Below are 25,006 nucleotides of genomic sequence, written 5' to 3' on the forward strand. Positions count from 1 at the left end.
CAACAGTGTAACACTGTTGCAAAAAAAAGCACACATCATTTTGGAGTATATTAACAGGAGTGTAGGCAAGACACGAGAAGTAATTCTGCTAAAGACGGCTAACTCGGCGCTGATTAGGAGTATTGTACCCAGTTCTGGGCGCCACATTTCAGGAAAGATGTGGACAAATTGGAGATAGTCCAGAGAAGAGCAACAAAAATTATTAAAGGCTAGAAAACATGACCTATGAGGGAAGAGTGAAAAAATTGGGTTTGTTTAATCTGGAAAAAAGAAGACAGAGGGTACATGATAACAGTTTTCAAGTACAAAAAAGGTTGTTACAAGGAGGAGGGAGAAAAATTGTTCTTCTTAATCGCTGAGGATAGGACAAGAAGCAGTGGGCTTAAATTGCAGCAAGAGAGGTTTAGGCTGGACATCAGGAAAAGCTTCCTAACTGTCAGTATGATTAAGCACTGGAATAAACTGCCCAGGGAGGTTGTGGAATCGCCATCATAGGAGATTTTAAGAGCAGGTTAGACCAATACCTGTCAGGGATGGTCTAGATCAGGGGTTCTCACAACAAATTTTTTGGTGGCCTCAGAGTGCAATTTTTCCTAAAACACTTAATTAACTTTAGGAAAAACAAATGAATATGCACATAAATAAATTACAATGATTTGGACACGTATGTAGGATTTTTTTTTTGCAGACTCAATAATAAAAATAATGTACAGTTGTCTCTATTCTTTACTGGACCTAAACAGAATAGAAACACAAATAAGGTGCTTTGCACGTTCTTGTATTTTTTCTTATTGTTTCTTTTGCTTTTTTGGTTGCTTTTTTATTTAGACTTGCTAGCTACTAAGTCTGCTGTGAAAAGTGATATTAACAAACACACAAATATCACTTTTCACAGCAGATTTACTCAGCCCAGGCAATCCGGGGACAAATTGAGCCCTGGATGGGGAGGTGGGTACGGAGGCAACGGGAGCCAGGGGCAATGGGGCACTAGGAGAGCCAGCGAGGGTCAGAGGTGATAGGAGGGGTGGTGAGCTCGGGGAACAGAGCCCAAAGCCCCATGGCTGGAGGCTGCCACCTCTCACCCCAGAGCTAAAGCCCGACCCCACCGCCCCTGGGAAGGTGGGGAACTCACTAACTGCCTGCTTTTCCAGCTTTCGTGTCTTCAGAGAGGGGCCACTGCTTTGCCCCCCAATCAATAACCACCCAGAAGGCTGTGACTGTAAGAAAAGCCCCCGGTGGCCGCATCTGAGAAACGCTGGTTTAGGTAATACTTAGTCATGAGATGAATGGAGGGGACTGGACTAGATGACCTCTCGAGGTCCCTTCCTGTCCTATGATTCTATGAATGGCAAGATGGGCAAGGGCCTTTTCCACCAAGAACAATTTAGAGGCAGCCCCTTATTCATGCACATTTCTTCAAACAAAAATTGGGATAGGTTGGGACGGGGGGAGGGGAATTTAGTTGCAAATGTATTGCACAAGGTGGAGTCTGCTAGGAAACTTGTCTGTTATGGTCATAGTTTGAGGACATAAGCACATTGGACCAGCTTTAATTCCAGTAATGGGTTTTGCTATTTCAAATTTAGCCCAACGAATGAAGTTACAGCCACTCACTTGAACCATAATATAACTGTGTGCAGTCTTTATTCACCAATCATTTGGTGACCATACAAATCAACTATTAGTCATCAACAATGAAGAGTAACTATTAAAAGCAAAGTACTTATTAAGGGGACACTATCACCCCAAAAATCTTAAACTCACTTTGCCTAAATAGATTAATAAGGAAATCCTTAGGCAAAGTAAAAAACCTAGCATTCAATGCAACTCCTATTACACAAATGTAAGGCACAAATTAAGACCGGGGGCTTGGCATATGTTTTCATCCATCAACATATTTATCTGTTTGGAAAATGTGAAGCACCATTTCAAGAAGTTATAAAAGTGCCAAAGTTTTGGAAGAATATATAGAAGGTGGCAAGGTTTGTGTGGGTTGAACTGAAAAATAGTGGAAAAAAGAAGAGATGCAATATGAAGCCTAGCAACAATTTTAATCTGCAGCCTAAATTTTGGCTGACTAATGCTTTTGAAAATAATTATCGCTTTTGCAAGTAAATTAATATGAACCTCAACATGAAAATTCTTCTGCTTAACATACAACCATAGAAATGTAGGGCTGGAAGGGACCTCAAGAAGTTCAGCCCCCTGTTTTCTAGGGACAATCCCTAACTGGTGTTTGTCCAACCTGATTTTAAAAACCTGCCAATGATGGGAATTTCACAACCTCCCTTGGAAGCTTATTCCAGAGTTTAACTATCATCATAGTTAGAAAGTTTTTCCTAATAACTGACCTAACTCTACCTTGCTGCAGATTAAACCCTTTACTTTCATGTCCTGTTACTGGCAAGTATGAAAATTTTGCTGAAGGAGGAAAGTTTACCTAGATGAAGTCGTTTCTTGTTCCTCTTTTTCTCTAGCCTCCCCAAGCTCCCGAAGAGCCACCAAGAGACGCTGATTCTGCTGCTGAAGTTCCTCAATATTTCTGTAGGAGACTAGATGCTGGGATATTACTTCAGAAGAGCTACTTATGTCAGCAGAGCTCACTTCTTCATCACGAATTACATGATTGCCTCTGGCTTCCTCAAGTTCCATTAAAAGCACTCTCACCTGAAAAAGAACATTCAGGTTATAAAACTATAACTTATATTTGGTTTTCAAAATTTATTTTTACAGACAAACTCTTTAGAAGCAAAACACTTGAGTTCTGTATTTTCTAACTTTCTATAAAGTATTCTGTCTAGAATTAAAATTGACTGGCACAGTTTTCTTTACAAATATGAATTAAATTTCACTAAAACCCTCTGAGGTTAATAGGAGTTATCCCTTTACAGTGAGACAGAGGTTCAGTCCTTTGTCCAAGGTCACAGAATCCATGTTAGAGTCAGAACTTGAACTCAGGTATTCCTGACTCACGATCCTGTGCTAAGAACAGTGGACTTTCCACTTCCACAAAAACAAAATCCAATTCATATCGCAATTTTCTATGTCAGACATGCATCATGTTCTCCCAAAGATGACTTAACCTTTTGATAAGTTGAACTTAATCTAATTTTATAAGCAGAAATGGAAATAGTACACTGCCCCAAGGAAATGCTTTTAAGGACATCAGCAACATCAGAGGTGTACTTCACACAAAGCCAATCTCAGAATGTACTATACAGCAACTGATCACTGAGTTAAACAAGAGTGAGAGCATTCCACTACTGTATTAGGAAAAAGAAATGAGTAATATTTGTTCTAACCTGCTGTGAAAGGTCTTTCACTTGTATTTCCAGTCTTTGGTTCTCTCTTTCCAGTACAGAAGCATGCTTATTGGCTTTATCAGTGTCCTCTTGCAATCGCTGAATTTCCTATAAAAAAAAAAATAAATTTTTATATAAAACATCTACAAACTCAGAATTGATCAACACTTCCCGCTACAGTGATCATGCCAAATATGGCGACATTTTTTTCTGAGTAACTGTAGTAAAAATACAGCTATTGTGCCTCAAAACAACCAAGTATTTGTTTACTCCTTTGAGGCTGGAGTCTGAGTGTCTTTTTCCACAATCAAAACTAGAAGAAACCAAATAATTACTTTTGCAAATTATACTTTAATTATTTTGGGTAACGCCACACAGTAAAATTATAGGATTGTATTCTTCAAAGCTGCCTAAAGGATTTGGAAACCCAATTTCCATGATAATTAATTGGAATTGGAAATCTAAATCCCATTTTGTTTAGTTACTCAATCCCCTATTTTTGGTACCCCCTTTCAAATTAAGATCAACTATGTAAAGCCTTAATTATAAAATTTGTTTTCTTCTTCAGAAGGTCACAACACTACAGGTAAACACACTGTTCTAGAACTGTAACAGAGGTCATGAACAATCTTGTCCATAACTGCTCAAGAACTGGAAAGCACAAAACAGTTTCTTTTGTACAACACATCATTTACTAGAATCCATTCACTATGTTTACAAATTTAGGGGATTAGCACAATAAATCTGCATGCTCTGTATAAGTCATTTCCTGCCTTTCTTTTTTAATATCCATACTGACCTTCATAGCTTGTTCAAGCTTAGCAGACAAACTGGCTACAGCTTTTTGTGACCGTTCATACTCTTCACGTTGCCGTTTTAAAATTGGTGCTTTGGCTTCCACTTCCTGTACTATTTCATCCAAATACTTATTAATTCTCTTATTTTCCCGCTTCTCCAGAAGAAGCTGATCCTGTGTTTCCACATACGCATTGTAAAGCTGTGTCAAGAAAACATTTTTTGAAAAGTGTAACCAACCACCTCAAAAAACACTTTTCTAAAGGAGCAGTGAATTTGATATGGTTTGTGAGTGCTACAGTGAGAGGAGCTGAGTAGTACAAAGGAGACTGTTCCAAGGAGACTGAGGATTGGAAGAGCCTTGGTGTCATCCTGCAAGGAGTAACCAGGCTGGTGGAAGTCAGGGTAAGGTCACTATGCTGTAAGCAGGCTGATGGTGTCAGCACTCTGAGCCAAAGCCGCAGAGCACAGAGGCACCCAGGGTTACAGGGAAGGCAGTGACACAACGCATACTGTTCTGAGTGAACCTCCAAAGTGTAGCAGCAGCAATCAAGTGCTTTGCTGGATTAGGGCCATGGACACTTTAGTAAATACTCTGTATCCATGTTGTTAATGTTATAAGAAAGATTTTAGTCAAAGACCCAAATAGATAAATGGATTTTGAGTCATCAATTTATAATAAACTAATTCCACCTACCTCAGTTAACTTCATTCCAGGTTTCACCACTTTGGCTACTGCTGCAGCAGTAGGAGACATGGCTGTCAGCTCTTCCTCAGACAGTATAGCTCCTGGATAGGTTAAAACCCCAAAACATATGTCAAATCATACATAAAATAGAGAGAAATAAAATGTAAGCATCTGCGGAATATGTAAGCATCTGCGGAATACTATCTAGTATACAAATACTATGCACATATGCTCAAAGACAAACACATACTGTACATAGACAACAATCACTACAAATAAGGTCTTATCAACCTTCTCCTCAAAAATAACGACTAGGAAAAAATTCCATTTGGTTCTAAAATCTTAGAAATTAGAAATAAAATACACCTAATTATAGTGTCAAATTGTTCTTTATAATATATAGTGCTTTGTCCAGTCTAGTTATAAGTGTTCAAACAATCTCAATGTCAGATTCTCGAGTCTTCAATCACAAAATATAAACAAACAATTTAAATAGCAGGGATGCCCCGAAATACAATGGCTGGCAGAGCTCAACTGTGCCAAACTACAAGTGACACTCTAGCAGAGTGAAAGAAGAAGAAAAAAAAAAGTGCTACCTTCCACATTTTATAAAATTAAAACAAAACACAACAGTAATTGGTTCTCTCTGGTATTTGGACTCTAGCAGATATATTTAGATTGATCTCTACTACATAATATTGTCCCATCTATACATAATATTGTCTAGATGAAGATTTAGTGCACTTATTTGCTTTAGAAATTGCAATGCAAAAACCCTTTTTGAAAATTACTTAGTATATAAAATCTGGCACTTACGAAAAGTTCAAGTGTTATCCTACCTTTACGTTTTGTAGCAGAAAGTAAATCATTAGCATTCTCCAGTTCTTTCTCTAACTTGCTAATCTTCTCTCTGAGTTCTTTTTCCATTGCAGTTTTAGACTCCTCCATCTCAGCCAAATGATCCTCTGTTGCTTTGTTAGCTAAAAATACATATAATTTTTTTCTCTCTTTAAAAAGAGTGAAGTATACAAAAGTATCTTTAAAGAGATTTCTTAAATGTCCTCTACGAAGGACATTAAATCATTCATCTTAGAAAGAAAGCAATAACTGGTATTCTGCTGAATGCAGAAGAGGGCTAAAAATTAAACAGCAAGATTAGGACAAGCCAATCTAAAATAATGAGACAGACATGAAGACACAGGTCAAATTTCTTTAAAGACATTCTGCAGAAATTATATCTTCTCAAAATCACAATAACGTTAAGAAAATTCTACAAGTACATTCAGACATCATGGGAATGTACGAAGATTTTTTAACGTTTTTTATAACTATAACAAGACAATTCAACACAACATTTAAATAACATTTCCCACAGACGAATAGTGAAAAAATTCCCTTCACAACTGCCATTGTTTTGGAGGTGTTTTTACTCAAACTGTTTAACTAAACAGGAACAGAAAACAAAACCATTAAAAACTATGCAATTTTTATAAGTAGCTTCTCACCTTCACCTGCTTCTTGCAAAAGTTTGTGCAGCTCCTCTACTGCTCGTGTCAGCTCATTGCTCTTTGCTTCTGAATCATCTGCAGCACTCTAAATACAAGTGTATTATTTAATCTTTTGTTATTGAACAGTTACAAATAAGGTAGCTCTTCAGAGGCCAGGAACCAACAAGATGTTGGTATAAATATGTAACACACACCAAGGTATTACTCTAATTGGAAACAGTTGGCCCTTAGTGTAAGTCCCAGCAATACTGTTATTAAGGGTCTTGAAATTCAGGTGCTAACTCCCCATTTTAGAGGAAAATGGTCAGTTATTGACATAACCAAAGTTATTTAACATGTTTGCATGGCTGTATTTCAGCAGTATTTTTAGGCGCCCAGCTGTCTATAAAAATAATCAAATTTATAAACTTCTTCTAAAGTATGAGATTTTCGTTCTTAGATATAAATGCTTTTGGCAAGTTAGCATTTATACTATACTTTTCACTTGAATAGCTCCTTCTTTTGAGAATCTCAGTGTGATTGGCTGTACAAACAATAGAATTACTGCTTTGTAACACTCCTGTGAAAAAAACATTATCCTCCATTTTAAAGGGAGAGCAACTGAAGCAGAAAGAAGTTAAGGCCCACACCTCTCTAGAACTTGCCTCTAATTTTGGGTGCCCAGATTTAGACTGCTAGGATCTGATTTTCAGAAATGATGAGAAACCACAATTCCTGTTGAAGTCTATAGACCCTGTAGATGCTCAGCAACTCTTCAAATCGGCCCTATATAAGATGGACACTCAAAAACTGTGGCACAAAAATTAGAGGCCAATTACATTTTTTGTAGATTTTTTCTTATAAACAAAATTTGTTTTAATAAAAACCTCATGCATAATGAACCTTGTTAAGCAAATATTTATTTTTTTATACGTAAAAATAGCAGCAAACTCCTATTTATATATTATTAAATATAAGTATACATACACATACGTATAATTCAGAGAATCATAGGCCTGGAAGGGACCTTGAGAGGTCATCTAGTCCAGTTCCCCTACACTCATGGCAGGACTTATTATTTAGATCATTCCTGACAGGTATTTGTCTAACTTGCTCTTTAAAATCTCCAATGACTGAGATTCCACAACCTCCCTGGGCAATTTATTCCAGTGCTTAACCACCCTGACAGTTAGGAAGCTTTTCCTAATGTCCAACCTAAATTGCAGCAAGGGCAGTTTAAGCCCATTGCTTCTTGTCCTATTCTCAGAGGTTAAGGAAAATAATTTTTCTCCCTCCCCATTGTAACAGCCTTTTATGTACTTGAAAACTGTTATGTCCCCTCTCAGTCGTCTCTTCTCCACGCTAAACAAACCACATTTTTCCTGAAATGTGGCACCCAGAACTGGACACAATACTCTAGTTGAGGCCTAATCAGTGTGGAGTAGAGTGCAAGAATTACTTCTCATGTCTTGCGTACAATACTCCAGCTAATACATCCCAGAATGATGTTTGCTTTTTTGCAACAGTGTTAACACTGTTGACGACCGCTTCCCCCCCATCCACAAGGCTTGTTACCGTGTCAAAGAAAGCTATTAGGTTGGTTTGACACAATTTGTTCTTGACAAATCCATGCTGACTTTACTTATCACCTTATTATCCTCTAAGTGTTTGGAAATTACCGTATATACTCGTTCATTAGCCCGTTCGTTTATAAGCCGACCCCCAAGATGGTTAGGTAAAAATTGCAAAAACTGTATGACCCTTTCATAAGCCGACCCTATATTTCAGGGGTTGGCAAACTTTGGCTCCTGGACCATTAGAGTAAGCCGCTAGAGGGCCTGGACGTTTTGTTTACCTGGCGCGTTCACAGGCACAGAGCCCCTTGGCTCCCAGTGTCCGTGGTTTGCCGTTCCCACTTCCCGCAGCTCCCATTGGCTGGGAATGGCAAACCGCGCGCACTGGGAGCTGAGGGGCTCCGTGCCTGTGAACGCTCCAGGTAAACAAAACGTCCCGACCCGCCAGCGGCTTACCCTAATGGGCTGGGAGCCAAAGTTTGCCAACCCCTGCTATATTTTAAAAGTGGGCATCACAAGAAACACTCAAAAGTTTTGCTAGAATTATTTTAATGTAATCTAATGAAAAACCTGTTATAATAACTGAACAAATAATTATTCACCTTCAAAATTACAGTCAATATTTAAAATCAGTAAATGGATATTTAAAACAAGTAACTCATAACAATATGAGACTTTAAAAAGTCTTAAAATCCTTCAAAGTCTGAATCAGTCTCTGATTCACCAAACAGTTCATTAAACTCTGCTTCAGTCACAGCTGCACCTGCATTGTCATCGTAGATGTCGGCAGTGTCGTCTTCAGACTCAGATTCCTTCTCATCATCAGCCTCTGTTGTGCCATCATCAAATACGGCATCATCTTCTGACCCGTCAAGTGTATTGCTGATACAGCATTTCCTAAATGATTTTTCTATCATTTCCGAGGGAATGGACATCCACGCGTCCTTGATCTACTGGGCGACCAGATTGATTTCGGGCTTCATAAGATTCCTGCCTTTTGTCAACTTCGCCATGCCTGAGCACATCCAGTCAGACCACATTTTGCGTAGCCTGTCTTTAAAGGGTTTGTTCAGGCAGACATCAAGCGGTTGTAGAACTGAAGTTAAGCCTCTAGGTATTACAGACAAAGTAGTTCTCATATTTTTGGCCACATTATTCACCTCATCCGTCTTGTGTGCCCCGAACATGTCCCAAATGAGCATAGCAGGTTTCTTGAAAAGTGCTCCTGGTCTCTTATTCCACACTTTTTCCAGCCATTCAACAGTCCCATTTTCATCCATCCATCCCTTTTTGTGTGCACGTACGATGACACCAGCAGGAAATTTCATGTTTTTAGGCAAGGTTTTTCTTTTAAAAATAACAGGAAGGAGCTTTGATCCATTTGCCAAACACGATAAAACCACCGTAAAATGGATTTTAAAATACCAGTTACCATTCTGTTGCTTGTGAGATCGAATGTCATTGGTGTTTTGTCCATATTTCCTATTTGTGACAGTTCAAATGTATATTCCTTTCGATATTTTATAATAAACCTTTGGAAAGATTCGATTTTTATTTCCAGATCTGTTGGTAGCTTTTGACCTATCTTTGTTCGCTAACGAAGACAGAGACCATGATGGTTCATGAAGTGAGTACACCAACCCGCTGATGCGACAAACATTGATGGCTTTACTGACTTGTATTTGTCGTCTTTCGACATTTGCAGATCACACAGACGAATTCCAGTTCTAGTGACAATGTACCCATTTTGTTGACATTCAACAACCCAATCATTGAGATCTTTCTCCAGCTTAGGAAATGAAGCGCACCTCGTTGGACATTTTTTCTTGGCATGTCTTTTAGTGTTTTATTTTTTCGCCATTCTCTTACTTGCGTCTCATTGATACAGAAATCACGAGCAGCGGCACAATTATTGTTTGCTTCTGCATATTCAACAAATTTAAGTTTGAAAGCTGCATGATAAGCATGCCGTTTTCTTTTGATTTCACCGTTCATTTTAAATACTAGTATGAAAATAGATTATTATTATTGTAGTTATAGATTTTGTAGGACATTATATAGGAATGTCACCTGCTTTATCACTGTCAAATTATTATTGTTCTTTGTTTATTTCAAAGCAGCCCTGTAGAGTGGCATGTCTGTGTGGATAACAGACTCTTAGTATTCCTTTCAAGCCAATCTAGTCCACTAAACAAAGCCTTTGGAACTTTAAAAGGCTGCAGTATTGACATCAATAAATAAGTATCTACCAACTTCCATGACTTTTTGAAGATAATCGCTAATGGGTCAGAAAACTCCTCAGTCAACTCCATGACTAATTACATGTATAGAATGGTAGTCCAGTAGATTACAAAAAGGTTATTGGTAACTCTACTATTATTTGCAGGTATTTCAGCTCACATTTATCATACTGAAATTCTAGTTGAATGTTTTTGTAAGACATTAATTTTTATCACATTCACTTTTACGTAGGTAAAACTTTAAACCCTGACTGTGATAGCTTTTCAGCCTCGTACTGAATTATTCTAGGCTAATACAGCACCAGCTTGCTCACTTCCCGACTATACCATTAATACTTGGCACTATTAATTTCAGTGGACTTTTAGGAGCCATACAGAAGAATATTGCAAGACTACAAAATAAGTTGCACAGGCATTGATTAAGACCATTATTAGTGAGCACTGCACTTTATCATGATTAACACATTTACAATACAAGGAAATTCCATACAGTAGGTAAGATACTTCCTCTATCATTTTAAATGCAGTTTTGCTTAATCTGTAGAATGAAGTAAAATAGCAGGTCTGAGTTGAGCAATGTAAGATTTTAAATGCATTGTGAAATAACACCATCATTACCACAACCTACAAAGTTAGGGTCATTTCAAGCATTTGGCCACATCAACTGCCCAACCCAAGCTTATTCTCCCATATCCTTCTTTCAACATGTCAGAGTAAATCTGTGCATAGTGTCCTATACTGTCTATGAAGTTTTTGAGATATCTGTTCCTTTTAATGAAAATGTATGTGATAAAAGTCACTATCTTCTTGACCAGAAGAAACTAAACAGGACTTTGGAGGATTAAGGAAGAGAACCATCCCCCCCATCTCACATTAACACTTTATATAGGCAGAAATATAGCTCTGGGGAAATAGTCTGACCTGTACCACACTCCAAACCCCGGACCTACTTCCATATAATTCTAATATGAATGTATCCAACATTCCCAAACTTACCTTGTACAAGTTAGATAACTTTATGTGGGCATTTAGTTCATTATGGAATCTTTCTTCCATACCAGCTTGCTGTTCTTTTGCCTGATGAATAAAAAACATGAATTCATAGCACTGGTTCTGTTTCAATTGAAAGCCAGCGAGGTGGCAAAGTTTGCAGACAATATTAAATTACTCAAGATAGTTAAATCTAAAGCTGATGGCAAAGAGTTACAAAGGGATCTCACAAAACTGGGTGACGGGCGAACAAAATGGCAAACAAAATTCAGTGTTGGTAAGTGCAAAGTAATGCACATTGGAAAACATAATCCCAATTATACATACAAAATGATGGATTCTAAATTAGTTATTGCCACTCAAGAAAGATCTTAGAGTCATCGTGGCTAGTTCTCTGACAACATCTTCTCAATGTGCAGCAGCAGTCAAAAAAGCTAAAGGAACATCAGGAACCATTAGGAAAGGGATAAAATAAAAGCAGAAAATATAAGGCCACTATATAAATCCATGGTATGCCTACAACTTGAATACTGTGTGTGCAGTTCTGGTCGTCCCATTTCAAGAAAGGTATATCAGAATAGGAAAAGGTACAGAGAAGGGCAACAAAAACGATTAAGGGGATGGAACAACTTCCACATGAGGAGAGATTAAAAAGATAGACTGTTCATCTTAGAGAAGCAACGACGAAGGGGGGATATGATAGAAGTCTATAAAATCACGAATGGTGTGGATAAAGTAAATAAGGACATAACATAGGAACCAAGGGTTACCCAATGAAATTAATAAGCAGCAAGTTTAAAAGAAACATAAAATAAGTAGGTCTTCACACAGTGCACAGTCAGCCTGTAGAACTTGTTGCCAGGGGATGTTGTGAAGGCTAAAAGTATAACTGGGTTAAAAAAAAAAAAATAGATAAGTTGATGGAAGAAAGGTCCACAAATGGCTCTTGGCCAAGATGGTCAGCGGTGCAACCCCACATTCTGGGTTTCCCTAAACCTCTGACTGCCAGAAACAAGGACTGGACAACAGGGGATGGATCACTCAATAATTGCCTGGCTCTGTTCATTTCCTCTGAAGAATCGGCACTGGCCACTGTCGGAAGACAGGATACTGTGATAGATGGACCATTTTTCTGACTCAGCATGGCAGTTCTTATGTTCAAAGTGAGGTTTTTATAAGTTTAAGAATTATACTGTGGCTGTTAGAATACATAGAAGTTCAAAAACAAAAATGTTTCCTCAGACATACAGTACTACAGACCGAACAATGTGGAAAAGGGCAAGTTATTGAATAAGGTTTTTTTCCCCGTCTCAGAAGTTTGATTTTTTTCCAAAACCAGCCATTTTAATTTACATTTGAGAAAACATGATTCATCACATAAACGATACATACAAATGACAAAGCAAAGATCAGGTCGTTGCACAAACCATTAAAAGAACACTTTTACATTTCTTTATCGATGTTTCAACCATATGTGCCATTGGCTTATTACAACAGAATCAGGAGATCTAGTTTGTTCTACGTTTCTTTTCCAGTTTTACTCTTTGCACTTCTCTCAGAATGGATATGAAAATATGCCAGTTCATTTCATTTTTAGGCTTTCATACACTTCCAAAAAGCTGTAACATTTGAGTGGCAAATATTACAGGAGAATATTTGTTGTTCCCTCCCCCGGCCAAAAAACTGTCTGGAACTTTTGTAAAAGTTGGAAGCGGTTGGCCCTAAGTAAAAGCTTTCTTAAACTCCTACCCTCCTCCCACCCACCTTTGCTCAAAGTTGCTTTATAAGAAAGAGAGTAGTAAGTTAAAACTAATACTCTCCCCCATCAGAGTCCTTCCTGCTTTGCCTGGACACTGCAGCCTGCAATGTAAACTCCCTCCCCTCTATAGATTGGCAATCCCAACAATACCTCGGTACAATGGCGCAGATTAGGGTAGTATTGTACTTAATTCTATTAGATACAGGAGATAATTTTTCTAATTAAAATACTGAAGCTCTCTTAAATGCCGCCACACTAGATTACAGTTTAGAAAAGGTTTTCTTACCTCCTTCAATTTAGTCAAAAGATCTTCCACATGTTTCTGTAAATTTTCATTTGACAATTTTAAGCTGTTTACCTGCTCCTCCATTCTGGAAACCTGTGTGAATAACAGGTATTAAACATAAGATGATTATTTTTCATTTACAACTACATATATTTTTCAAATGGTACTTCAACAGAAATGCAGTATCTGATTATTATCGACCATAATATACATTTCAAAGTTTCTAATTTCACAAGTGATAGTATAAAGGCCGTTTTTTCTAAAGAATTTTGCCTCTGTGCAGCTATCTAAAAGCAGCCAGATTTTCAAAGGTGCTTTGCATCCAGGCGCTTATGACAACTGAGAACACAGAAAGTCTGGCTGCCTCACTTACTTGCCTAACAGGAGCTGACCACTTAAGTAGATGTCTAAATAGGAGCTGATTAGGGATGAGCTATTTTGAAAATAAAGCCCCACGTTTTCCCCCCACTCAAAACACACATGCTAAAATGAAGCTGCATTACCAGTACAATATTTTTGTACATATTTTAAAAAAACAAACATTCTTTTTTAGCAAGAAATTGTATTTCTGTATATTTTCACTAGCACTGTTGTATTACACATTGTACTTTCAGCTATTTCTAATTTATCGTCACTAATCTTACAAAAATAGTCTTCAATTGCTCTACCTTACTTTAGATGTCCATACCAATATATTCATTCCCTGAAAACTATAAGTGACCAAAGCACATAATGGAAAAAAAGCACAATTCCCTACCTTAAAACATATCCCCCAAAACTTCAAGAATGTACATGAAAATTTGCCCCTTTACATGGAATTCAATCCATAGTGAAGAGTGTCAGTGCTATAAAAATACCTCACTCAAGAAGTCAAGGGGTATTAGACTCCAGATAATTGTTATCGTATCTTGACTAAATTTTGTTTTCTTTTTTAAAATTACTTAGAAAAAATATTTGTATTATTTACTGCTTTACCTCTTCTTTCTTGTTCTCCAGACTACATTTAAGCTCAAGGATTTCATTTCCCTTTTCCCTGGCAATAAGCAGGAGTTCATCTGTTTTGGCTTTCAACTCAGTGTGCAGCCACGTGTTCTGATTCTGTAATAATTCCTTTTCTTGCTCCAACCTTTTCTCACGATACTAAAAATAAAATTGTGAAAGACAGCATGGTAAAACTAAATAAATTAGCACTTGTAACAAGACTACTTTCTACGCAAAACTTCTTCACAAATTGCATGTGTGTGTGTTAGTGGTTAGCTCAGGTTTGGGGTTAATGATGCACCCATGCATAGCCATGCATCCAGGAGCCTCACCAAGTTAGAATGGTCTTTTTCCTGTCTTCAGGCTCCAGGAAACAATTCAGCTGTGACATATGCCTACTCCCGGATCCTTGCTATCGTTTTATGAAAGAGAATAATGACTCTAGCATTGGAATTCTAAGACTGTTAACCTGTCTCTTCAATAGGTAGCATAAACCTGCCCCGGCTGAGGTATTAGTGTCTAACTCCTTTTCAGGTACAAGACAGAAAGCACATTAAAGGCAAAAAAAAAAAAAAAGTGTCCAACATCATGGAAGGATATTGTTTACCATTTAAGTTTAAATAGGGGACAAAGGCCATAATTAGCCTTGGGGCCCCATTGTGCTATGCTTGACACAAACATAAAAAGATATGAACCAGCCTTTAAAAAACAGGAATTGCAGATGTGGAAAAAGAAAATTAAAATAGAGTGCTATAACAGATCCCCACTTCTGGAGACTTAAAAGCTTGATGAATACGTCTAAGGAGAGACTAGGTTAAACACCACGTATAAGCCTCAAAGTATCAAAAGGGTCAGTGTGCCAATACTATAGTCATAACAAAACAACAATAGTTTGCTTACTTGTTTGACTATATGAAGGCAACGTTGCCTCAAACAAACACTCAGAGACAAAATGATACTAAGGAAGAGTGAGTCAGGTTTCATAACTTCAGTAAGCCAAATACAGATTCATGCCATTTGGCTGAATCCATGTGTAACAGGTTCCTGGGGACTGAACCAGGGATCTCTTGACCTAGAAACACAACTGTCTGTGCTAAAAGACCAAGCCCATTTACTTGCAAGTAGTAGCATATTCAAACCTCTGTAAGAGTTCCAACTATTAGAATGGAACAAAAAGCTATATTGTGTTAGTTAGGGATAAAGTCAAGGAATAATGTTTTCCAGAAATATCTAGGAAACTCCATATGGCTGCCCTACAAATCTCCTGGAAAGGAACTGATACAGATGCCAATGTAGCGCTGCACAAGCGTAAGTTAACATGACCTTGAACTACTAAAGAGAAGCAATGTGAAATGCCGACAGATAATATTTTGACATGGCTCTCTATTTAACTGACTGTTCCAGTTTCATATGAAATAAAAAAACTGAATGTATGTTATGAGGACTCTAGTCTGATACAAATAAAAGATAAGGGACCTTCTAACATTAAGCTCAAAGTTATCGATGGGATGAGCAAGGAATATATATTAGCAAGATAAATGACTAAGGTCATTTGACCAAGGTCAAACTTCTTAGCACCGCCTTTAGAAGTTAATTTAGAATTCTGTAGGACTATTGTTTCCTTGAGAAAATGAATACAGGTTGGATCAGCCACTAGAGCAGGGATCTCAAACTCAAACGATCAGGAAGGCCACATGAGGACTAGTACATTGGCCCGAGGGCCGCATCACTGACACCCCCACCCCCGCTGCCCCCGGACCCACCCCCACTCCACCCCTTCCATGAGGCCCCACCCCTGCCCCGCCTCTTCCCACCCATTCCCCGCCTCCATTCCAACCCCTTCCCCAAAGTCCCCACCCCAACTCCGCCCCCTCCCTGCCCCTATTCCAATCCCTTCCCCAAATCCCCGCCCCTGCCCTGCCTCTTCTCCGCCTCCTCCCATGAGCTCGTGGCTCCCCGCTCCTCCCCCCTCCCACGGAAAGCGCTAAGTGCCGCCCAACAGCTGTTTGGTGGCGGGAAGTGCCTGGAGGCAGGCAGAGGAGCGGGGATGCGGTGTGCTGGGGGTGAAGGGAGCTTGGCAGCCTCAGGAAATAGCTTGGGGGGAGGGGGAGAGAGAAGCTTGGCAGGCTGCAGCTAATAACTCCGCAGGCCACGTGTTTGAGACCCCTGCACTAAAGCGTTATCACTACAACCAGGAATGAAGTCTAGAAAGTTGATTTCATGGATATTGGCAGCCCTAGAGTAAGACCAGTTTGCATGAATTACAGAAAACAATTGAACAGTTTAAGCTTATTGGAAGGTTACAAATGACATTTTCATGCTATGACAAAGACGTTTGCCTGCGTCCTTTGAAAGAAGACCCGTTTTTATACCACATGTAGTTATCTTCTTAATGATACATTGCAAAGACATCAATTAAGTAGGTAAGTCACTGGAACTCTCACTACTGACAAGGGTAATCCATGTAAAACACTACCTACCTTCACAGAGACATCCGATGTTTGAAGCTCATCCAGCTTTAATTGTAGCTCCACTTTTGCTGTGTTTGCTTCCGTAAGTTTCTCATTTAGACGTTTAACATCCTCTAGGAAAATCAGAGACAATGTAAGATGCCAAATATTCAAAACAGTATCAGTTATTACTGTAAATAAATCAGATTTAGTACCTTAGAAATGAAGGCTACCAGTTTATGAGAAGACTTAATTGTCAATATGTGTCTCCATACAATTAAATATCACCTAGAATGCTGTTGGGCTTTTCCCCTGACTTGCACTTACATTTCCCCCACCACTTTCCTCTACCAATCTGACTCCTATTCCTTTCTGATCTATTAATGGGAGGTACCCATACAAATTTGGATAATGAACCATTATTGAGTTTAGGTTTAAGTCTGACTCCCAAAGCAGGTGTAAATCAGTTATGGTTTTAGCGTATTTACTAGTCATACCATTTAAGTGTTCAATTTCTTGAGAGCGTCTCTCACTCGTTCGAACCAAATCTCTCTTTTCACCTTCCAATTCTTCTTTTGCTCTAGTAAGCTGACTCTTCAATTAAAAAAAAAAGTATCAGTTTTATGTTAAAAGTCGTGGTCATTTTTTAAAGTTACTATCATACAGGGAAAATGCTGTAGTAAGCAGAGGTTATCATCCTAACCATTTGTAATGTATGTGTGAAAGCAATCCTACTATTTAGTATACAGGAAGGTGTTTAACTGCTCAAGCAAGTCAGTTACTGAAACAAACAAACTGGAATCTTGTGTCCACCTTTGATTTCCACTACCGTGCTGAGCATCTGTTTAGTTCTGACACAGAGGGAAGAATCAACATAACTTCATGCAACACCTGAAGTTTTCTTGGAGGTTTCATCCCATGCCCCTGATTAGTTTATGAAATGTAATCTCAATCTGAGATGGTACAGGATATCAACTTCTTTACCTTTAAATGTAAATTGAGAGTACTCTACAAGGGTACCCTATGTCCAAGAAAAGAAAAAAAAAAGAATAGAGGTATCAGCCACTCTAGGAGAACTGTTTATTGAACAGTGATGTTTTCTTACTCCTACTTTTACTACTCAACTGCTATAGAGATTTCCTCACAGGTGCAAGATAGACAACTTTCCTCTGGACTCCAGTAAGCACAGAGACAGCTCTTCTTTGTTAGAAAAGCAGAAGAAGCGGCTCAGACTCCTAATGGGTTTCCAAACTCACCAATAAAACTTGTTCCGAATGTGCCTAAGGATAAAGCCTAGAACCAGAACTGTGGTATCAACAAAAGGTACTCTAGTCACAACATTAGTTCTCTGAATTGGTTTTATTTGGTGAACAAATTAGACTACACGCTATTAACCACAGACTAATCAAAGGGCCAGAGGGGAAAAAAGAAATTGGGAAGAAAGCCATCAGTAGCATGGTCTACACAAGACAGTTGCACTGATTGAACCAAGAATATCAATTTGAAACCAATTTTGTTAAACTGGTGTAAACCCCTGTGCAGAAACTTATTTCAGTTAAAGTAAGACTTCTGAGGTTTAATTTAATTTGTTTGGGAACACTTTTAAGCTATGCTAAAATAAGTCACTCTTAATCAGAAATAGGAGTGCCCACAGTGGAGCTTGAACCGGGACTTGAAGAGCACAACTTTCCTGAATAGACAAGGCATTATTTGCATATCTAGCTTTTGATTGTCAAGACTCCAAACAAAACATGCACCCTAAATTCTAAAGCCTTTCAACTATCTATTGCTACATTTGCATACTCAGTGATTCCTATACCTGTATGGCTGTATTGCGATCATGAGCCGCTTCAAGTTCTTTGTTTTTCTCATTCAATGACTTCAACTGCTCATCTGTGGGAGGAGAGGGACAAGGAGGGAAAATTAAGGAAACATTTTAATATTAACATAACATGTGCATTAGTTATATCCAGTTGGTAAAATTCATGTTCCTGCTTTACAATAATATAAAACTGAGAAGAGAAAAATTTCCCCAAAATTAAAAATCCAATATACAAGCCATTGACCAAATTGGTACTCTTGTGATTAAAAACAAAAGTAGTTTTATCCCTACTCATCTGCTTTCTGGAAGCCACTGACATATCAGCGTCTCAGGTCTGATCCTGCAACCTGACCCTTATGGGCATATGTGTGCATTGCACAAATCCATTTGTAGAATCTAACCCCTAGTTCCTTGAGTAGAATGTAAATAAGATGTTTACTACAGTAAAACAGACTGAAAGCCTGTAGAAAGCAGGGACTTGAACCAAAAATATCAATTAACTTCTGTGAAAGAAGTTTGGTTGACAGATTTTTCTTATTTAGATTAAGCATTTCAAAATAAGTACAAAAGATGTAATTATTATAAACAGAAAAACAACTTTCCAATCTGCTAATCAACGTGTAGTTATACTTACTAAGTTTGTTTAGCTCCTGACGGAGAGTCTGACATTCCTGTGTCTCATTTACAAGTCTCTCTTGACTTTGAGCCAGACGCTTTTCCACTTCAAAATACTGTTGTTCTGCAGAACACCACATTATATTAACACTACTTCATAATCAGCTTTTATTAGAGAACCATATCTAGCAGAAAATGCAACTAGAAACAATGCTCTTTCAGTAGACCCTGAAGAAAAAACATTTTTTTAAGCCAAGTGCTATATTGCTACCTACTTTTAAGCACTGTTTAAATAATTTTGTTACTATGTTCAGTTCTGTTTTACATTTCTCCAAGTGCATTGCCCTAAAGCAGTGGTCTCCAACCTTCTTACGCACAAGATCACTTTTTGAATTTAAGATCAACACAGGATCTACCTCGACCACTCCCCGAGGCCCTGCCCAACTCACTCTATTCCCCCCTCCCTCCGTTACTTGCTCTACCCCACCTTCACTCACTTTCACCGGGCTGGGGCAGAGGGTAAATGTGCAGGCTCTGGGCTGGGGCCAAGGGGTTGGGAGTGTGGGAAGGGGCTCCGGGCCGAGCCTGGGGCAAGGTGTTGGGATGCAAGAGTGAGGGGTGCAAGCTCTGGAAGGGAGTTTGGTTGCAGGGGTCATATGGTCACACTGCACCTGATCTGATAGAATCCACTGGACATTTAATGAGTTTTACTTTTTATTAGTGTCATTTGTGGTTTATAGATCAAAAATCTTTCAGGGATTGTCACAAACCAGTGTAACATTCTCAACTGTGGGGTGTGCATTGGCTGAGCCTGGGGCAGGGAGTTGGGGTGCAGGAGTGAGGGGTGCAAGCTCTGGGAGAGAGTTTGGTGCAGGAGGGGGCTCTGGGCTGGTGCAGAGGATTGGGGGCAGGAAGGGGTAAGGGCTGCATGCTCTGGGAGGGAGTTTGGGTGCAGGAGGGTGCTCCAGGCTGGGGCAACATGTTGGGGCGCAGGAGAGGGTGAGGGATGCAGGCTCTGGGAGGGAGTTTGGTGGGATGTAGGCTCCAGCCGGGAGGCACTTACCACAGGCGGCTCCCCGCAGGCGGTGCAGCAGGGCTCACCACACTGCACCTGGAAGCGGCTGGCTGCTGGCATGTCTCTGCGGCCCCTGGTGGGTTGGGGGAGAGCGGGTCTCTGTGCGCTGCCCATGCCCACAAGCGCTGCTCCTGCTTCCCGGCCAATGGGAGCTGCGGGGATGGTGCTGGGGTAGTGCGCGGAGCCACCTCCCCCTCCTTCCACTCAGGGGCCGCAGAGACGTGCCAGCAGCCAGCCGCTTCCGAGAGTGGCATGGGGCCAGGGCAGGAAGGCAGCCTGCCTGAGCCCCGCTGCGCCACCGGACTTTTAGTGGCCTGGAGATCGCGATCGACTGGCAGAGGCTCCAGGATCGACCAGTTGATCACGATCGACCACTGCACTAAAGTCTAGTCTACTCCAGTTTTTTGATTGATTTCACTATATTAGTTTAGCAACATATAGCTAAATTACTGCAATTCCCTAGTGTGGTCAGTTATACTGGTATATAAGTGCTTATGCCACCACAGCTTATTTCTAAACCAATATAATTAAATCAGTATAAAGCTGGGTGTAAATTTGCCCTTACAACCTTAACTTGGAAAACTTGGTTAACAACAATGATTTCTGGTAAAGAACCTTTTTGTATGGGTACATCACTATGGACTTTGAAAATATCACAACCAGAAGTAACACTGATATGTAAAGGTTATTGCTTTATAACTGAAATAAAAGTCACACTTCAGATTTTCTATAGTGTTCAAGAATGCTTTGTAAATATCTGAGATAATATTTCTGGTGATGCTACTATTTCTTGGAATAACAGCAAGAAAGATTAGCGGACTTTTAGATAAACGCTGTTTTCTTAACATGTACTATAAACCTTTCTCAGTCTAAACTACATCAGTTTCATATAATGATATACCACCAGCATGTATATGAGAATCTTGAAGTTTACAGACAACCACTAGCCTACTTAAACTGATAAATTCCACAATAAACACTTGGAAGATTAAAAGTTTTACTTGAGTAAGATTGTTTATGAAAATGATAATAAATAATACTTCTATAATCTTCCAATAAAGCATCACAAAACATTTTCAGCCAGTAATGATTTAAGTTCAAAAATACCACTATAGGGCAGGAAGATTATCCCTATTATAAGATTGCAAAACTGAGGTATAGAGAGGTTAAGGGCAAGTTTACAGAGGAAATCTATGGCCGAGCTGAGAAGTGAACTCCTGACTCTACCCACTGTTTCACCTATGCTCAATTATTAAATAATGCTCTTGCCCCCCACTTCAATACCCTAATAATACTTAGCTCTTAGACAGCACTTTTCATTGTCAGATTTCTAATTGCTCTACAAAGATCGGTATCATTAATGTCATTTTACAAACAAGGAAACTGAGTCACAGGAAAGGGAAGTATCTTGCCTAAAGTTACCCAGTCACAGAGCCAGATATTAAATCCAGGTCTCCGGGGTCCCAGTCCTCTGTTCTAGCCACTAAGATATGTTGCCTTCCTGAGTGGGCCCAGGGCAATAAGATTATATCAATAATGTCATTGTCTCTAAGATGTAATGCCAGATGGGACCACTGGATAGCCCAAAACCCTGGATTAGTATAACAGCCTCAGGAAATGAACGTGTTGCAAGGATCATCTCCAACCCATCCTTTAAAAGCCTTGCTTCAAGCAAAGCAATCTGGAAAGGTTCAAGCCTCAAACACTGAGTTTATTGGAAGTGTTGCTAGATTGGGCCCACTCAAAGTATGTCTAGACTGCAAAAAACAACTACAAAAACAAAACACAGCAGTGAGTCTCAGAGCCTGGGTCTACAGACTCAGGCTTGTACTACGGCATTAAAAATAGCCATGTATACGTTGCCACTAGAGCTTAGGCTCTGAAACCCACTCCCTCCCTAGGGCTCAGACCCCAAATGGAAATATCTGCATGGCTATTTTTAGTGCCATAGGCCTGCAGACACACTGCAGCCTGTGCTTTTTTGCAGTGTAGACTAAACAAACCTCTGATGCTCTTCCTCAAGCATCTGGCTAACTCGGGAAGCAGGTAAAGAATCTCACTCAGTAGGACGTGCATCCCCCTTGACTTTACATTATTTTTAAGAGTTTTAATGTAATAATTCGTAACTTCACACTAAGAACAGAGTGTCCTGTGGCACCTTTAAGACTAACAGATGTATTGGAGCATAAGCTTTCGTGGGTGAATGCCCACTTCGTTGGATGCTTATGCTCCAATACATCTGTTAGTCTTAAAGGTGCCACAGGACTCTCTGTTGCTTTTTACAGATCCAGACTAACACGGCTACCCCTCTGATACTTGACACTAAGAACAGACTCCTATTGTGGTATACAAACACTGCGACCCAGAACTTAAGTGGAAAACAAGAGTGTAAAAATGCAAGGAATCCGCCTCACAGAACAAATGCATAATATTCAGCCACTGCAGTTATACAGATGTATAAGCCGTCGGGGATATTTTATGCGCCCATGTCAGCAACATGAGACCTCCACACAGCATTGCCTCTGGCACTGTCCCTTTGCTTCTTGGCTCGGGCTCAGTGATGACGATTAGCCAATGCCCACTGTAGCCCACCTCCTGCCGAACAGGCACAAGTCGAGACTCGGTCCCGCCGGTACTCAGTGGTGGTGAACCTCGGTGCGGGGCAGCATCATGAGCCCAGCGCCGCGGGAAGCACCGCCTGTCCTCGCCCCGGCCCGTGACACCTATGGGGGCCCCGGCCCACCCGCCTGGCAGCAGACTCAGGTCCGGACCCTGCAGCAGGAGCAGCCCAGCAGCGACAGCACCGTACAAATATCACCCCTCTCTCCCATGCCCTCCCCAGCCCCTCCACTGTCCCTTTCCCCCGCCTCATGCCCTGCTCCCCCGCCCCGCCACTCACCGCTGTCCACCTTAAAGCGCTCGTGCCTGGCTCGGAGCCCATCGATCTCGCTCTGCTGATCGGCCAGGAAGCGCTCCAGCTTCCCCTGCACCGGCTTGGGCAGCTTGGCCAGCTCGGCCCGCTCCAGGAGCTGCTGCAGCACCGCCGCCATCTTGGGAGGGAGTCTCTCCAACCTCTCTCTGCCGCCTTCCGGCCCCGCGGGGAAGGGAAACAGCGCGGCGCCCTCACCTCCCGGCTCGCACAGAGCATGCGCATTAGCCGCCCTCCAGCGGGCGCCATGGGAAACGTAGTGTTCAACCTCCACCGGAAGCCGAACTCCTGTGCGAAAGCTTCCGGAGGTAGCGTTCTGTCCGCCATGTTGAGTGAGGCACTGCGTCCCAGCCTGGCTGATTAGACCGAGTGAACTCACAAAGAGGAGTCTTTGTTGGTTAGCAGTGCAGCGTTCGTCTTCTCGCAGAGACTGGATCGGCAAGGAAGAGGTGCTGCTACGTCCGCCACACAGAACATGGCGGACCCTGATGGGCAGTAACATCCGGCGCCCATCCTCCCGCGATTAGGTTTGTCTTCTGTTGGGCCCAGTGATTCGGCTACGTCATCAACCTACGCTTTGAGAGAGAGTTCACTCATTGAGACGGGAGGAGAGGCGCAGCCTGGTGATGTGGACATGTGGGACACATCTGTGCTGGGCGTGGAGGGAGCTGTGAGAGAAGCTGGTGCCACTGCCCAGTAAGCAGGTGAGGCTGCTGTGGCCGTGGGTAGAGGAGGAGGGGGGAGGCTGGCCCCGCCGAGGGTGCCCGGCCCTTGGAGATCGGAATCTGACCTGGCTGGGGGAGAGGAAAATGTGTCTGAAGGGCGGTGGGTGTCTGACCTAGCTGAGGGAGGCCGAATTGCGGGAGGGAATGGTGGGAAATGTCTCCCCTCTGTGGCACTAGCTGGCGGCTCTCGCTGTGGCTCAGTCAGAGGTGGATCCCGTTGTAACGCCGTATCTGCTTGCACCTTGTACTCAAAGTATTTGGTGGCTGGAACGTCGCCCCTCAGCTCTGTCCTGTAGAGCTGAACTTTTTAGTTAGTGCCTTTGGAAGGAGCGAGTCAAATTGATTGAGGTACGTTAGCATGGCGGGAGGGGGAAAGAGAGAGCGAGAGAATCCCCTGATTTCTTCCCATATGTCCAGATCCTACATTTTGCGTTCAGGGATTTTTTTTAAAAAAGAATCTGCAAATGGAAAGTGTAAAACGGGCCTTTTGACAGACTTCACAGTGACTTAAAAAACAAGTCATGTCTGAAGAAGGGAAATAAGAATGTTTGCAAAATACAAATATTGTAGAATGTAACTGAGCAGGAATGTTCTTTAATTTTTCTAGGCAGCAGGTGTTTGCTGCTATTTTGATTATAGGTTAGCGATAGTGGTCTGACTATGTGAGAATTGTGAATGTGTGAGTGAACAAATGGAAGTGAACTACTCCTTAAACATTAAGAGTTGAAGGTTGTTTCATAAATCACTTGTAAATTATTTTTTCCTAGATTTTAATTTGATATTTGATTTGATATGTCAATTTCACATATGTTACCATGTTTAAAATACCTCTTTTTCATACAAGTATGTTAAGAATAAAAGAGTAGACTTTCCTCTGCCATAGAGAGACTTTTAGAACTTCAGTGAAGCTTTTACAGGTATAAAGCTCATTGTAACTTTGTTAATGGTCACTGTCATACTAGCACATTCAGGGTGTTTTTCCGACACTTTTTATTTCTGTACACTTACCATGCTATGCCTTATGTCCTCGGATTAAGTACCTGAAAAGGTAGAATAATATATTCTCTTTTTATAGATGGAAATTAGACTAAGCTCGCAGTAATGGGCAGAAGCTATTTTGTGGAAGAAGCTCTTGGACAGTATCTTTCAGACTTCAGCACCAAGCCAAAGGCTTGTGTCACTGGCCTGTTGATAGGGCAGGTAAGTGTTTAAATCTATATGAAAGTGAATAGACTTCTGTGTTGTGGATGTGTAACTCAGATTAACATTATGTTCATATAGGGTTTAT

The 25,006-nt window shown here is 40.6% G+C and overlaps 2 protein-coding genes across 5 annotated transcripts in view; one reads left to right on the forward strand and one right to left on the reverse strand.

Moving 5' to 3' along the window:
- Positions 1-23,120, reverse strand: part of LOC112103410 (nucleoprotein TPR) — a 70,046-nt gene extending 46,926 nt beyond the window's left edge. For both annotated transcript variants that reach the window (XM_024195140.2, XM_024195138.2), the window contains exons 1-14: positions 22,964-23,120; positions 19,009-19,113; positions 18,372-18,445; positions 17,050-17,146; positions 16,583-16,686; positions 14,097-14,261; positions 13,122-13,214; positions 11,083-11,163; positions 6,291-6,378; positions 5,625-5,765; positions 4,795-4,886; positions 4,102-4,299; positions 3,303-3,410; positions 2,441-2,667 (exon numbers count right to left, since the gene is read on the reverse strand). In XM_024195140.2, coding sequence (XP_024050908.2) covers positions 2,441-2,667; positions 3,303-3,410; positions 4,102-4,299; positions 4,795-4,886; positions 5,625-5,765; positions 6,291-6,378; positions 11,083-11,163; positions 13,122-13,214; positions 14,097-14,261; positions 16,583-16,686; positions 17,050-17,146; positions 18,372-18,445; positions 19,009-19,113; positions 22,964-23,114 — 1,724 coding nt within the window. In that variant the 5' untranslated portion in view covers positions 23,115-23,120. The remainder of the gene's footprint in view (positions 1-2,440; positions 2,668-3,302; positions 3,411-4,101; positions 4,300-4,794; positions 4,887-5,624; positions 5,766-6,290; positions 6,379-11,082; positions 11,164-13,121; positions 13,215-14,096; positions 14,262-16,582; positions 16,687-17,049; positions 17,147-18,371; positions 18,446-19,008; positions 19,114-22,963) is intronic.
- Positions 23,121-23,610: 490 nt separating this feature from the next.
- The window catches only part of LOC113407480 (protein odr-4 homolog), a 42,093-nt gene continuing 40,697 nt past the window's right edge, over positions 23,611-25,006 (forward strand). For 2 of the 3 annotated variants that reach the window (XM_026656055.2, XM_026656057.2), the window contains exons 1-2: positions 23,611-23,697; positions 24,794-24,918. In XM_026656055.2, the coding sequence (XP_026511840.1) occupies positions 24,820-24,918 (99 nt within the window). In that variant the 5' untranslated portion in view covers positions 23,611-23,697; positions 24,794-24,819. The remainder of the gene's footprint in view (positions 23,698-24,793; positions 24,919-25,006) is intronic. The other variant, XM_026656056.2, reaches the window with a different exon arrangement.

This window comes from Terrapene carolina, unplaced genomic scaffold (genome assembly GCF_002925995.2).
Source record: "Terrapene carolina triunguis isolate 2854851 unplaced genomic scaffold, T_m_triunguis-2.0 Scaffold211, whole genome shotgun sequence".
NCBI lineage: Eukaryota > Metazoa > Chordata > Testudines > Emydidae > Terrapene > Terrapene triunguis.